Source organism: Rhinatrema bivittatum, chromosome 18 (assembly GCF_901001135.1).
Source record: "Rhinatrema bivittatum chromosome 18, aRhiBiv1.1, whole genome shotgun sequence".
Lineage (NCBI taxonomy): Eukaryota > Metazoa > Chordata > Amphibia > Gymnophiona > Rhinatrematidae > Rhinatrema > Rhinatrema bivittatum.
The window spans coordinates 47,700,241-47,714,519 of NC_042632.1; the positions used below are offsets into that span (position 1 = coordinate 47,700,241).

Genomic DNA, 14,279 nt, shown 5'->3' on the forward strand with positions numbered 1-14,279 from the left:
CCTGGACGGATTATTGAACTACACTCATGGTAAACTGGGGAGGGCACTGCTTTGCTCTTTGGGCAGGGATCTCGCTCATCTCAAAACGAGTTCCCGTAAACTAATTGCCCCTCAACTGAGCAGCGATGGAAATTTTGTACTTCAAGTTTTGTTGAAAAAAAAAGAAAATGGACAAAACCCACCTACAGCAACTGGGCATATCGAAACAAACATGAAAAGCTGTAAACAGTCTTATTACATGACAAGGGGATCAAATTCTGGCCCATCTGAAGCCTGTTTGGTATGTGTGGGATGAGAGCAAATCAGCTGTCAAAGGTTACTCAAATTCTAGCACGGCAGAAAAACACATTGCAAGGAAGCTGGGAGGGAGACTGTACGCAGGACGCACTCCCCGGGACTGCAGATATGTTCAGTGCAAGTGCAAAATACATTTCTGCACACCTTTATGTTCATATAAATGTATTTTATTCCAGTTTTGTGATTTTCTGGAAACACCAAAAAAAGAAGTCTTGTGGACGTTTTTCTAAATAAAGAGCTATGAAAAGACACGCATGATATACAGAGAGGGGCACTCTGCTAGGAAGGCTGGAGGTGTGACCGGGATCGATATCTACATTAAAAAAAAAAAGTTTTTCAAAAAGAGAGAATTGAAACTACATAAGCAAAAACTAAAATAAACAAAACTTCTCCACTATTGCACTTTATATCATGCTGTATAAAGATCCTAGCATTCAGCTCTTCTCAAGAGAAACGGAGGAGAATCCAAAATGATCACACCGGCTGGGGGAGTGGCTCGCAATCCTGTCCTGAGACACAGCTAAGCCAGGCGAGGTTTCAGGATTTCCAGAAGGAATATGCCTGAGGGAACCAGTGTATGCAAATGTCCGGCATGCATAGCCATGGGGGAAATCCTAAAACCCCGCCTGGCTGGCTGTGCCTCCAGGAGAGAGCTGGGGTGGAACCTGCTCCGATCTCTCTCCTAGGATTTATCGACAGGGTCTGCACCGATGGAGACTCCTAGCAAACGGAGGGTTTACCTGGGGGAATGGCTGGGGCGAGGGCTGGGCTGCTGACGTTCCTGCTGTTGCACTCTGGTAGCCTGGCGGTAACGTGGGGTAGGAATAACCAACACTCCTGCCCATTTTAGGATTCTGGGGCTGAGGTGGGGCAGGATGGGATGCAAACAAACCTAGGAGGCGACAAAGAAAAGAATGTACAGAACATCAAGCAAGTCCGGCAGATTTTGGAGCCTGAAACAGACAGAAATCTTGGACTTGAGAAGTGTCCTGAAATCAGCAAATCAAGTTAAGCAATCTGGAGCAAGTCCAAAAACCATAACATATGAAAAGTTACTTAAGTCATTGTAGAAATGCACTGCCATGTATTTTCCCACAAATCTCCTAATGTAAGACATTTACCACTAACAAAAACATGTATTGAAAACAATTAATGACTTGGATAGGTTTCTTGTACCTTAGATTTGACGTTGAAATATAAGTAGATTAAGCCATTTAACTATAACACAGGTAATGCTTTCTATAACATTCAAATATTAAGCCTTCGCTTTCTTTCTAAAGAAAAACAAACAGTAATCCATTTGATACATTAGGCATTTCCTAAATAAGCCACATAGTTCATTTAGATCCAGACTGAGATAAGTAGAAATGAAATAAATGGAGTCTGTAATCCTTTCTCCTAAAAATGTCAATTTTCTCTAGCAAGTCTGGCTCGATTAGCATAAAACGCTCTGTTAATCGAAATAATTCTGAAAATGAGATCAGCGATCACCTTATGTCTCATGTCGCACCATCGTGGCCATAGGTTAACACAACATGCGGTTACCTGATCTCCACAAAACAAGGCAGGGTAGCCAAAGAGGAAGAAATAAAAACGTTACAGACAAAACTGTAACAAGAGTCTCTTACCCATATATCCTCCTCCTTCTATTGCATCATAGCTGTTTTGTACAGAGGATCCATCGCCGGGCACGGCACAGACTTCCCCTATGAAACCAAAGCTGCAGTGAGAAATCCTAGAAAAGACAGGCCGCTCTGCTCGACGTTACACTGCCCTAGAAAAGTGGGAGCTTTTGGGGGTTTTCCCAATCCTGATTAAATTGAAGCGTCTCCAGCACCAAGTCCTCGCAATCCCTGCATCTCTCCTCCTTCCAAGCTTCCTCCTGTTGCCACCGGGGCCTCGGGGGCCTCATGTGATTTCTCTAGCGTCTCTCTCTCCCTCCCTGGGCGCTAGGGCATGCAGCACACACCCAGGCATCTAACAGGCTTAATTTACCCTCGCACAAAAACAAACCGCGCGCTGGAATAGCAAGCACGGCGGGCCCCCAGCTTCTGTGGGAAAGGAACAACAGGAGGAGGCCAAGAACAGGAAAAACCGTGCTGCACGTACATCTAATGCTCGCATGCGCACATGGGATGATTCAAACATTTCTCCCTCCTTATTTGTAACATTTTGCTTTGAATCTGCCCTGGTTCCTAACAATGACAAATCTCATGAGGAAGCAGCAGCAGAGGGGCAGCCCAGAGCAGCAGGCTCACACCCAGGATTCAAATCCTGCTTCTCCCTGGCCCTCGGGCTTACCCACTGTGCCCCCCAATTATAAAAATCGCCTTCTGCATGGGGTTTGAAATCCATATCTACATAAAATCCAAGATAGGGGTTTATTGTTGAACAAAGCAACCCTCATTTTTCAGTCATCACCAAGCCGCACGATGCGAATGTCATGGGATACTTTGTATAGCAAAACGCAAACGGCCTGATTTTAAAATGCGCAGGCAAGAAAAAAAAAAATCAGGGGCTAGGCACGTGGTCAGGCCCTGCGAGTGCCGCACACATTGTTGGAACAGCCGGGACAGCACCTTTCGACGCTGTCCCGGGGAAGCACGTGCCGGCAGTCGCACAGAGATTACCTTTGCTCCGGTGGAGCAGTAAGTAGCAAAACAAAAAATGTGGGGATAGTTGGGGTAGGTTTAGGGGGCAGGGAGGAAGGACAGAGTTAGGGATAGGAACGTCCCCTCCTAGTCCAACACTTAATTAGAGCGGACTGGGAGGGAACTGGGGGAGGTCCAATTGCGTGGCCACGCATATTTTTCTAAAATTCCCTCCCCCCCTCCTCCCCCAACATGGAGCTAGCCACCTGCCTGCACATAGACGTATGGACATGAAGATCCGGTGCGCGCGGGACCCCTATTTTATAACATGCGCACACCGATGAACACGTTATAAAATCGGCGCGTCCATGTGCGTGTGCAGGTCTTACAATCGACCCCAAAGACGTCAATATCCAAAATGATTTCACAGGCCAAGTTCAAGCTTAGCCGGACAAATCTGTGCTCTAAATATTTCCTCCCCCTGCCTTCCAGATCGATTTTAGCTGGATAAGTCATCCAGCTAAAATGTATTTGTACTTTAAAAAAAAAGCTGCCTTCTGGGGGCAGAGCCAGATAGCAATGATAAATTTAGTCATAATCATGGCAAAAGCAAATCTAAAGGTATCTGACACAGCCGGATAAGCGGCTGCAAAATGAAAAAGGTGATCGGGTCTTGCAGGCCAATCACCCACCTGCTCACCCCACACAGCAGGGGCCTAGCAACCGATTCCCCCCTCCCACAGCATCGAGGCCAGCGCCCCCATGAAAGCCCAGGCAGGAGCGAGGCAGCGCCTTCCCCGCTCGCAGTGCTGCTCTGACAGCAGTGCTGGAGGCGTTCAATCCCAGCACAGCGCCTGCAGTGCCCGAGAGGAGGCCTGTAAATAAAGAGATGCCGGGAGGGCAAGGCTGTCACTGAACGCCTCCAGCACTGCTGTACAATCACAGCACAGCGCCTGCAGTGCCCGAGAGGAGGCCTGTAAATAAAGAGACACTGGGAGGGCAAGGCTGTCACTGAATGCTTCCAGCACTGCTGTACAATCCCAGCACAGCGCCTGCAGTGCCCGAGAGGAGGCCTGTAAATAAAGATATGCCGGGAGGGCAAGGCTGTCACTGAACGCCTCCAGCACTGCTGTACAATCATGGCACAGCGCCTGCAGTGCCCGAGAGGAGGCCTGTAAATAAAGATATGCCGGGAGGGCAAGGCTGTCACTGAATGCTTCCAGCACTGCTGTACAATCACAGCACAGCGCCTGCAGTGCCCGAGAGGAGGCCTGTAAATAAAGAGATGCCGGGAGGGCAAGGCTGTCACTGAACGCCTCCAGCACTGCTGTACAATCACAGCACAGCGCCTGCAGTGCCCGAGAGGAGGCCTGTAAATAAAGAGATGCCGGGAGGGCAAGGCTGTCACTGAACGCCTCCAGCACTGCTGTACAATCACAGCACAGCGCCTGCAGTGCCCGAGAGGAGGCCTGTAAATAAAGAGATGCCGGGAGGGCAAGGTTGTCACTGAACGCCTCCAGCACTGCTGTACAATCACAGCACAGCGCCTGCAGTGCCTGAGGGGAGGCCTGTAAATAAAGAAATGCCGGGAGGGCAAGGCTGTCACTGAACGCTTCCAGCACTGCTGTACAATCCCAGCACAGCGCCTGCAGTGCCCGCGAGGAGGCCTGTAAATAAAGAGATGCCGGGAGGGCAAGGCTGTCACTGAACGCCTCCAGCACTGCTGTACAATCACAGCACAGCGCCTGCAGTGCCCGAGAGGAGGCCTGTAAATAAAGAGATGCCGGGAGGGCAAGGCTGTCACTGAACGCCTCCAGCACTGCTGTACAATCACAGCACAGCGCCTGCAGTGCCCGAGAGGAGGCCTGTAAATAAAGAAATGCCGGGAGGGCAAGGCTGTCACTGAACGCCTCCAGCACTGCTGTACAATCACAGCACAGCGCCTGCAGTGCCCGAGAGGAGGCCTGTAAATAAAGAGACGCTGGGAGGGCAAGGCTGTCACTGAACGCCTCCAGCACTGCTGTACAATCACAGCACAGCGCCTGCAGTGCCCGAGAGGAGGCCTGTAAATAAAGAGATGCCGGGAGGGCAAGGCTGTCACTGAACGCCTCCAGCACTGCTGTACAATCACAGCACAGCGCCTGCAGTGCCCGAGAGGAGGCCTGTAAATAAAGAAATGCCGGGAGGGCAAGGTTGTCACTGAACGCCTCCAGCACTGCTGTACAATCCCAGCACAGCGCCTGCAGTGCCCGCGAGGAGGCCTGTAAATAAAGAAACGCCGGGAGGGCAAGGTTGTCACTGAACGCCTCCAGCACTGCTGTACAATCACAGCACAGCGCCTGCAGTGCCCGAGAGGAGGCCTGTAAATAAAGAGATGCCGGGAGGGCAAGGCTGTCACTGAACGCTTCCAGCACTGCTGTACAATCACAGCACAGCGCCTGCAGTGCCCGAGAGGAGGCCTGTAAATAAAGAGATGCCGGGAGGGCAAGGCTGTCACTGAATGCTTCCAGCACTGCTGTACAATCACAGCACAGCGCCTGCAGTGCCCGAGAGGAGGCCTGTAAATAAAGAGATGCCGGGAGGGCAAGGCTGTCACTGAACGCTTCCAGCACTGCTGTACAATCACAGCACAGCGCCTGCAGTGCCCGAGAGGAGGCCTGTAAATAAAGAGATGCCGGGAGGGCAAGGCTGTCACTGAACGCCTCCAGCACTGCTGTACAATCCCAGCACAGCGCCTGCAGTGCCCGAGAGGAGGCCTGTAAATAAAGAGATGCCGGGAGGGCAAGGTTGTCACTGAACGCTTCCAGCACTGCTGTCAAAGCGCGGAAGACCATCCTGCGCTCGGCTGAGGTTTCAGCACGCCTGGGGGCTCCGCGACTTTATAAATATACTGTGGGGGGGGAGCCTGCACTTCCTGCAGTGCTTTGTGGGAAGGCAGATCAGCCCTGCAAGCCCAATCACCTTCTTTTTTTTTGTTTCATTTTGCGGTGTCCTCCCCTAGTCCTGACAAGGGGGGCGGCTGGCTCCTGGAGTCAGGCCTAAGGGTGGGCTCGGCAGCAGAGCTGCTTCTCCCGATGTACAGAGCAAGGGGGCCCATTGCACCAGCACACAGGGCACTTTCCCCAAGACTGCACTGGCCAGTGCCATGAATCTCAGGCGGCAGGGAACAGCCCTCTGCTTCCTGCTCCGGCCCCTACCCTGCCAGGCACAGGAGGGGGGCTGTGAGGCTGAAGCAGACAGAGCATAGAGAGAGAGAGAGAGATCTCCTTATACAGCTAACAGTTATCTGCTAGTTGCTTTTCTAAATAATGGCCTCAAAGCTACAGAAATACAAAAAGGGCACAGAATACATTTCTGAATATAAGCTCATACACACTCAGCCAGCGCTCCTCTTTGCCTGCCTGCTTAGCTGGATTTTGGGCCTGATCTCTTTAAAATGCATTTTAACAGTAGAAAATACTCTGCAAAGGGAAAACCAAAAAGGCTTTATAAATTTAGTTGTAGTTTGCACTAAAGAGAAAAAATAACACAAGCTAGTTCTTTTCGGTTTTGGTTATTTGCAGGCGGACGGGAATTATCCACTGCCCGAAAGCTGCCTCCGGGCCTTTCCGTGGAAGCACTGCCACCTTGTGGCACCTGAGACTCTGTGAAAGTGGCAACTCATAGGGTCACACTGACAGGATGAGGAATGGGATCAGCTGTTTATTTAATCTGATCGGATATTCCGCTTCGCCAAAGTCAGCACAAAGCATAAGGAAAATGGAACGATACGGAAAGAAAACAAAGTGCATAACACCTTTATAATAACACAGCCAGTAAAGCTCGTGGACATCCTTTTTGACTGGAAACCTCTCACACCTAAAGGCCCCAGTCTGCCCCATTGCCTTGCTTACAAGTCAGATGGATTTTCAATGGTTTCTTCCCCTCTCTGTGCCTACAACAGACCCCTTTTGAAAATATATTTGTTCAAATGTTGGATTCATTTCAAATGTATTAAGGTCAGCTCATCCTGTACAGCAGGAAAGCGGAATAGTAGACATCAAAGTGCACCGATAACCCTAGCACTGCACGCGGAAATTAAAGAAAAAAAACACAAAAACCACGCTGCTGAACCTTCTGCCGGAGGGGAAGTGAATCTGATCTTGAACATGAACTCTTGGGGGCAAGGGCAGGCACAGTGAAGAAAGAGTTGGTCTTCAGCTTGATATGAAAGTGTCCTGCCCGATCCATAACAGGGTCCCCCCTTTCATTTCGAGCAAAGTCCTCAAGGAATGTCCAGACATTAAAAAAAACGTAAGCCACCAGCAGAAGGCGTAGGGGGTTTAGGAAGCTTGCATGCCAGCCAAAGCTTTAAGAGCCAGCACAAAAAAAACGGTTGCCCTAGTCACCTTTGCCTATTCTTGTTTTGAGATGCTTGGCTTTTAGTGCTTCTAATTTTGTCTCTGTTTGGACTTTCTTCTGCTCTTTTAAATGTTTCAGATCTCTTTCCTGTTTGCTTTGTTTTGTCATATTCTGAGGGGTTAGATGTTTTTTGTTTTCCTTCTTCTATCCTCCCCCCAGGCCTCTCTTCTGTGAGAGCAGTCTGCAGCCCTGGATTCCCCCTTACTTCTCCTATCAGGCCAGGGCCCGCTGGTATCGTTTTTAGGTCATCCACAAAACACCACTGTCTTCCGTATACGTAGTTATGAGGTAAACTCTTAGGAATTATTAGGAAGGGAATGGTGAATAAAACGGAAAATGTCTCTATATCGCTCCATGGTGAGATCGCACCTTGAATACTGTGTACAATTCTGGTCGCCGCATCTCAAAAAGGATATAGTTGCACTGGAGAAAGTGCAGAGAAGGGCAACCAAAATGATAAAGGGAATGGAACAACTCCCCTATGAGGAAAGACTAAAGAGGTTAGGGCTGTTCAGCTTGGAGAAGAGACGGCTGAGGGGGGATATGATAGAGATGTTTAAAATCATGAGAGGTCTAGAACGGGTAGATGTGAATCGGTTATTTACTCTTTTGGACAGTAGAAAGACTAGGGGGCACTCCATGAAGTTAGCATGGGGCACATTTAAAACTAATCGGAGAAAGTTCTTTTTTACTCAACGCACAATTAAACTCTGGAATTTGTTGCCGGAGGATGTGGTTAGTGCAGTTAGTGTAGCTGGGTTTAAAAAAAGGTGTTGATGAAAAGTCCATTAACTGCTATTAATCAAGTTGACTTAAGGAATAACCACTGCTATTACTGGCATCAGTAGCATGGGATCTTCTTAGTGTTTGGGCACTTGCCAGGTACTGGTAGCCTGGATTGGCCACTGTTGGAAACAGGATGCTGGGCTTGATGGACCCTCGGTCTGACCCAGTATGGCATTTTCTTATCTTCTGATGTTCTAATGATAATAATCAAAAGATGAACTGCAGATATATATAGTCATCGGATGTGTTGTAAGTGTGGCAGCACAAACTGCTGATGCCTACTGTGAAGGCCATTTTAGAGGCGTCTAATATAATATAGTTGTCTGAAATTGAGGGAAGGAGGATTATTACATTCTGATCATCATCATCCTTACTCCAATTATCCTCATAACTAAGTATATGGAAGACAGTGCTGTTGTGTGGATTTGCTATTTTGTTGGCGCTTTCTTCCGTTTTTTCAAGAAACTTTTTTTTTCTTTTTCCACTATGTGGGCCATCAATTTTTAGGTGCCTGGGAATATTCCCACCCCTGGAAAGGTGAGTAGCAGAGGAACCAGCGTCAGCTCAGTGGCCTTGTGGGCTCCTGCAGGGATTCTCCCTCAGCTGCCACAGGAATAATCCTCAATTTACAGGAGGCATCAACAGCTCACTCATGAGTGAAATATTTGACTTGCAACAATTCATTTATCTAAGTGAAACCTTTTAAGAAACTGCCTATTTGGACCCTCCTTCTGGTTCCATGTCGTCACAAAAAAAGGTAAGAATTCATTTGGATCCTGAATTTTTTTGACTGAACTTTGCCAAGTGAGCTGCTTTTTTTTTTTTTTTTTCTAGGAGCGTTTTCGTCTCCGCCGTATCTCACCCTGTTTTCTAGTAAGTAAAACGTGCAATCGGGACGAGAGGACGGCGTGCTCACCTGCTGGGTGCGCTCCTGGGCCCAGCGCAGGCTGGGGTGCCGCACTGCCCGCTGGGCCTGCAGGAGGTGCCAACGGCCTCGATAGGGAAGGGCCTGCAGCTGGAGGGGGGCCGAGAGGAGGTCTGCCTGGCTGATAGGTCGAGGGGACCAGGTGATTCACTGGTGGAGGAGCAGAACCTGTGAAGACAAACTCCCCAACGTTAATCACAAGCTGTGCTCACAGAAATGTATCATCCTTGACCACGTCAAATGGTTAAAAGACGCTAAATACTGCTCAGTGACCTTCATTAACCTTCACCCTACTCACTGGAGTTAATTTCCTAGCCCTGATACAAATTGTGGCCCCTTGGCTCTAGCAGTTTGGGGGCACAAGACTCCGCAAAGGAAAACAAGTCTCCATTTCACCAGAATGTTTCTACTCCATGCTACGAGTCATTCATTTCACTGCTCTCCTTCCAAAATACAGATCCCATGACTGGCTGGCTTAATCCAAAGAAGTTAAGCTCCTCTCTTCTGCTGATGCTGTTTAGCCAACTGAGAGAATCACAATCCAAAGAACAAGATCAAGCCCTGCAGATCCAGTGCCAAATGCAAGCATGAAACAGCCCTGCACGTTAAGTCTCTCTCGGGCCTCATTCCCTGCTCTTCCTTATTATCTATCCCAACCGCTCCAAGCAGTGCGCTCCAGATGGTGGCTCACGTACCCTATACCCCCTACCACAAACCCATGAGCTTAGCTTAAGCTGCATTTTCTCTCTGCTCCAATCCAGAATGGCAGTAAAGAGCAAGCACTTCTATCAGCAAGATGTCGGATGCTGAGGACCATCATAATGAAGATGTTACGCCCAATATACAAAGCTGATCTGAGGAGCTCATGCTCCGCAGGCAGGCCCTGATCCGATGACAGAAGCACAAGAACGTAAAAACCCCTGAATGTCATTTCTGACAGCACCGCTTAAGAGGGTACTGGTCAATGTTCCCTGTGCTGGTACCACGCACTCATCTTCCAGTGGCTGCACGCACCTCACCGTGCAGGGCTGGGCACGAGCCTGTCCCACAGCAGGCAAACGAGTAAAATTGGTAGGCCAGCACGTCCTGCCTGCAGATCTCGCGATGCCACAAGATCAGAAGGGGCAGGACTGCCAGCCTGCGAGTCGGAAGCTGCTCCTAAAGACAGAGCTGTTGGTTTCTGTAAGACGGATTCCCACTGCTTGCTTAGCTGCTGAAGTGGGAAATGGATTCTGGAGCAGGCACTGGGGCAGGGAATAAAGAGAGGAATGGAGGGTCGGAGACGGCAAGGGAGGATGAGAGAAAGAAAAGGAATGGAAGGCTAGGAAAATGCAGTGGCGCAGTAGGGTAATACATTTATTTATATTCTGCCTTCCATGACCCATCAAAATGGACTGCATTCAGGTACTGTGGGCATTTTTCTGTCCCTAGTTTGTAGTTGAGGCAATGGAGATCCTGGAGATTAGAAAATGAGAGAGGTCTTTCACCCCCACCCCCAAACTCAAGTGCCTGGATTTCTGGATCAGGGTCCTCCTTGGTACAAGTTGCATTCCTTCTTGGCCTGGATATTTGCTACCTTCAAAATTTGATGCCAGAGGCAATGGCCTAAATCTGGGCTTAAGTGCAGAAATTCGCCCAAGATCAAAAGAAATCTCAATGCGATTTGAACATTGGCTTCCCTGGTCCACAATCTGCTGCTCCAACCACTAGGCTAGGGAGGTGTGAGAAGAGAAAAGATGGCAAAAGGAAGGGCGGAGGGCTGGAAGCTGAGAGGAGAGCGTGAACGAGGAAGACAGACAGAGCCCGTTTTCTCCCAACACTCAGTACATCTATCTGTAAGCACCACAGACAAAGCCAAAGCAAGAACTGGTAGAAGGATGCTTGGCAGGTTATGCAAATAATTCTCTGAATATCAGCTAAGACTGCCACAATCAGCAACTCATGACTTGCCATTTTTGATATGACTAATCCTCAGCTGCCATCTGTGGTCCGCAGGTTCTCTGTGCTCAGCTCACCACTAAAACAGTAACATGGCCTGACCCTATCCAGCCTGCTCAGTTCTTCTCATCCATTCTGCGAGCCATGAAGTTGAAATTCCTCTCTCCTTATCCAGGACAGTTTCTATTGTCTTTATACTCCATCTTAGACAGATGAGCATACAAAATACCCCACTTAGAAAGGGGAAAGGAGCTGGTCTTGTTTTGGGCTCTGATTTAACTCCAGTAGACAGAAGTAGCAGAGTTACTCAATGAGGCCTACACTCAAAAGTTTTCTTACGCCATAGCAACTAGCATATTTAGTGCAATAAAGGACATATCGTATGGCTGCATGGCTGAGGTCTTCAGTAGTATTTTTCTCTCTCTGTCAACTCTGTATACTCAGTGGTAAGAGATATACACAGTTTACATAAGAACATAAGACTTGCCATACTAGGTCAGACCAAGGGTCCACCAAGCCCAGTATCCTGTTTCCAACAGAGGCCAAACCAGGCCACAAGTACCTGGCAGGATCCCAAGCTGCTTATCTCAAGAATAAGTAGTGGATTTCTGCAACTCTACCTTCATAATGGTTTATGGACTTTTCTTCCAGGAACTTGTCCAAACCATGTTTAAACTGAGCTACACTAATAGCTTTCACCACATCCTCTAGCAATGAATTCCAGAGTTTAATTATGCGTTGAGTAAAAAAATGTTCTCTTATTAGTTTTAAATGTATTACCCAGTGACTTCATTGTGTGTCCCCTGGTCTTTGTACTTTTTGAAAGCATAAACAATTAACATTTACTTGTTTCCACTCTCCTCATTTTATAGACCTCTATTACATCCCCACTCAGCTGCCTCTTCTCCAAGCTGAACAGCCCTAACCTCTCTAGCCTTTCCTCATAGAGGAATTGTTCCATAACCTTTATCATTTTGGTTGCCCTTCTCTGTAACTTTTCTAATTCCGCTATATCTTTGAGATGGGGCGACCAAAACCACACACAAAAATCAAGATGAGGTCATATCAGGCAGCGATACAGTTTCTAGTTGCTCAAGATGTCATTCAGGAACAAGAAGCTGCAGGCAGAATTATTGGAGCCTACTTTCCAGAATGAGTGAATCCATGGATCTATGTGAATTAATTAATAAAAGACAACTCAGAATCCTCTGGGACCTCCTGACATGCCTGAATATTTGGTGGGGACAGAATGAGTGAATCCATGGATCTATGTGAATTAATTAATAAAAGACAACTCAGAATCCTCTGGGACCTCCTGACATGCCTGAATATTTGGTGGGGACAGAATGAGTGCACCCATGGATCTATGTGAATTAATTAAAAGACAACTCTGAATCCTCTGGGACCTCCTGACATGCCTGAATATTTGGTGGGGACAGAATACCAAAACATACAGGTTATTAGGAAGACGTGCATGCACGTGGTAATCTGGTGAGTCTTTTTCCTCCCTTCGGAAGGTAGACGGGGAAGGGAGAAAGAAAAGCTGTCAGGCAGTTCCTTAACTTGCCTGCAGTTTCAGGAAGTATTTCTTGTCTGCAACAACAGAGATAAAATAAACCAAAAGGACATCTGCTAAGTGCACCATAACCCATGAATCAAAAAACTTAACTGTAAATGCAATTTAATCATTTATATTTAATCCAGTTTCCAACTCCTGCAGAGGGGGTAGTAGTATATATGGTGACGCCCCCTCAAAGCTTTTGCTGACTCCATCTGCTGGATTGGGGACATAACCCACTGTCTGGACTGATCCAGGTACGTACAGGGAAAGAGAAATTCTGCAGCCGGGATGTATCCTTAGCAGTGAGGGCGGGATGGGCCAGACGGTCTTCTGCCGCCGTTCCTGCGTGGGAAATCGAAGCTTTGACAAAACGGTAATCAGTGTCCCGCTGCAGGACTTGGCACAGGGCACCTTTGCAGTTTATCCAAAGAGTGTGTTTACCAGAATCTCAGCGACAGCAAGCTTTGATCTAGGAATGAAAGGACAAGGTGCAAAGTGCAACCTCAGCGTCAGCAGAGACCTTTACCTTCACCTTAACACAAGTGCCTACAGTGCAACGCACCCAGCCACTTAATGTTGCACTCGGCAGAAAGAAGGCACGCCATTGCTAAGCCTACTAATATATATATATATATATATAGATATATCTAACAGCGAGTCAGCCCAAGAAATGAATTCCTACACTGCAGGCAATAATGAGGCCGCTAGCGTATTTTCTAAACAGGCATGCATGGCGAGATTTAAAGAGTAATCAAATTAACGGTTTCTAATTGAGACATGAACAGAGGGCAGCAGCGTCTCCCTCTGTTCACCATTAAAAGGAGAGAACAGTAAATGATACCCGTCCTTTACTAAGGAGTTAGAACGAGAAAAAAAAAAGAAAGCGTTTCCTGTTGGATACTGCAATCTTTATCCATTTCCACATCAAAACTGGTTCCTTTCAGTTCCCCTGCTCAAGCTTTTAAACAAGATGGCCAGTGCAAGTTTATTATTCGAAAGCCGTCTTTTCGGTGCTGGAATTGGTGAAACGTTGCAAGCGCCGGGCCCCCGACGGCTGGGGCACCTGAAGTCCAAGCCACAGCAGATATTCAGGCCGTGCCCAGGGGTGGCTCCTCGCACGTGTGCGCCCATCCGTGGCACTTCCTGTGAGCCGTATCATCAGAAGCTTGTAAAAGCCTGGATTCTCTCGCTCTGTTCTCTGGATTTGGGGGGATGGCTACGCTGCTTTCACCCGCACTACATAATGGGCTGTGTGTTCTGTCTGGACGGTTATTCAATAAGTAAGCTGCTTGGTTCATCTTTGCATAGAAGAGGTTATATCTAAATCAAACAAACATTGGTATCAGGGAGGAACATATGTGAGCCCGGGGGGGGGGGGGGGGGGGGGAGAAAGAGTTTGGGAAAACAAATGAAGATGGACGGAGAAGGAGAAAAAAAAAAAAAAAAAAAAAAGAGAGAGAGGGGGACTTTTTTTTAAATGCTCCAAAACTCCTCCCCACCAAAAACCCCCAAACCATGCAAACTAAAGACAGGAGCAAGTAGAAAGGTTTTCCTTGGCTCCTCCCCCTCGCTGCCCGCCAGCGAAAGGACAGGAAGTGACTTTACAACGCAGGTGGAAGCAGCCGGACATTTCCCAGGGCTTTACTTTCTGCCATGGTTTTAATTTGGCTACGTCTGCTGTGCATCACTTAGGGAAAGACTTCGTGGAGGCTTTGGAAGGCGATTCAGGAATCTTGTAAATAAAACAAACAAACTGTGTCCAACTCTACAGATTTCATCT

At 47.9% G+C, this 14,279-nt stretch overlaps 2 protein-coding genes across 5 annotated transcripts in view; one reads left to right on the forward strand and one right to left on the reverse strand.

Annotated features, from left to right (window-relative positions):
- Window positions 1-14,279, forward strand: part of SAR1B (secretion associated Ras related GTPase 1B) — a 75,038-nt gene that overhangs the window by 31,778 nt on the left and 28,981 nt on the right. The window lies entirely within an intron of this gene.
- Window positions 1-14,279, reverse strand: part of SEC24A (SEC24 homolog A, COPII coat complex component) — a 96,956-nt gene that overhangs the window by 28,959 nt on the left and 53,718 nt on the right. For 3 of the 4 annotated variants that reach the window (XM_029583859.1, XM_029583857.1, XM_029583858.1), the window contains exons 3-5: window positions 8,992-9,168; window positions 1,926-2,003; window positions 1,038-1,189 (exon numbers count right to left, since the gene is read on the reverse strand). In XM_029583859.1, coding sequence (XP_029439719.1) covers window positions 1,038-1,189; window positions 1,926-2,003; window positions 8,992-9,168 — 407 coding nt within the window. The remainder of the gene's footprint in view (window positions 1-1,037; window positions 1,190-1,925; window positions 2,004-8,991; window positions 9,169-14,279) is intronic. The other variant, XM_029583860.1, reaches the window with a different exon arrangement.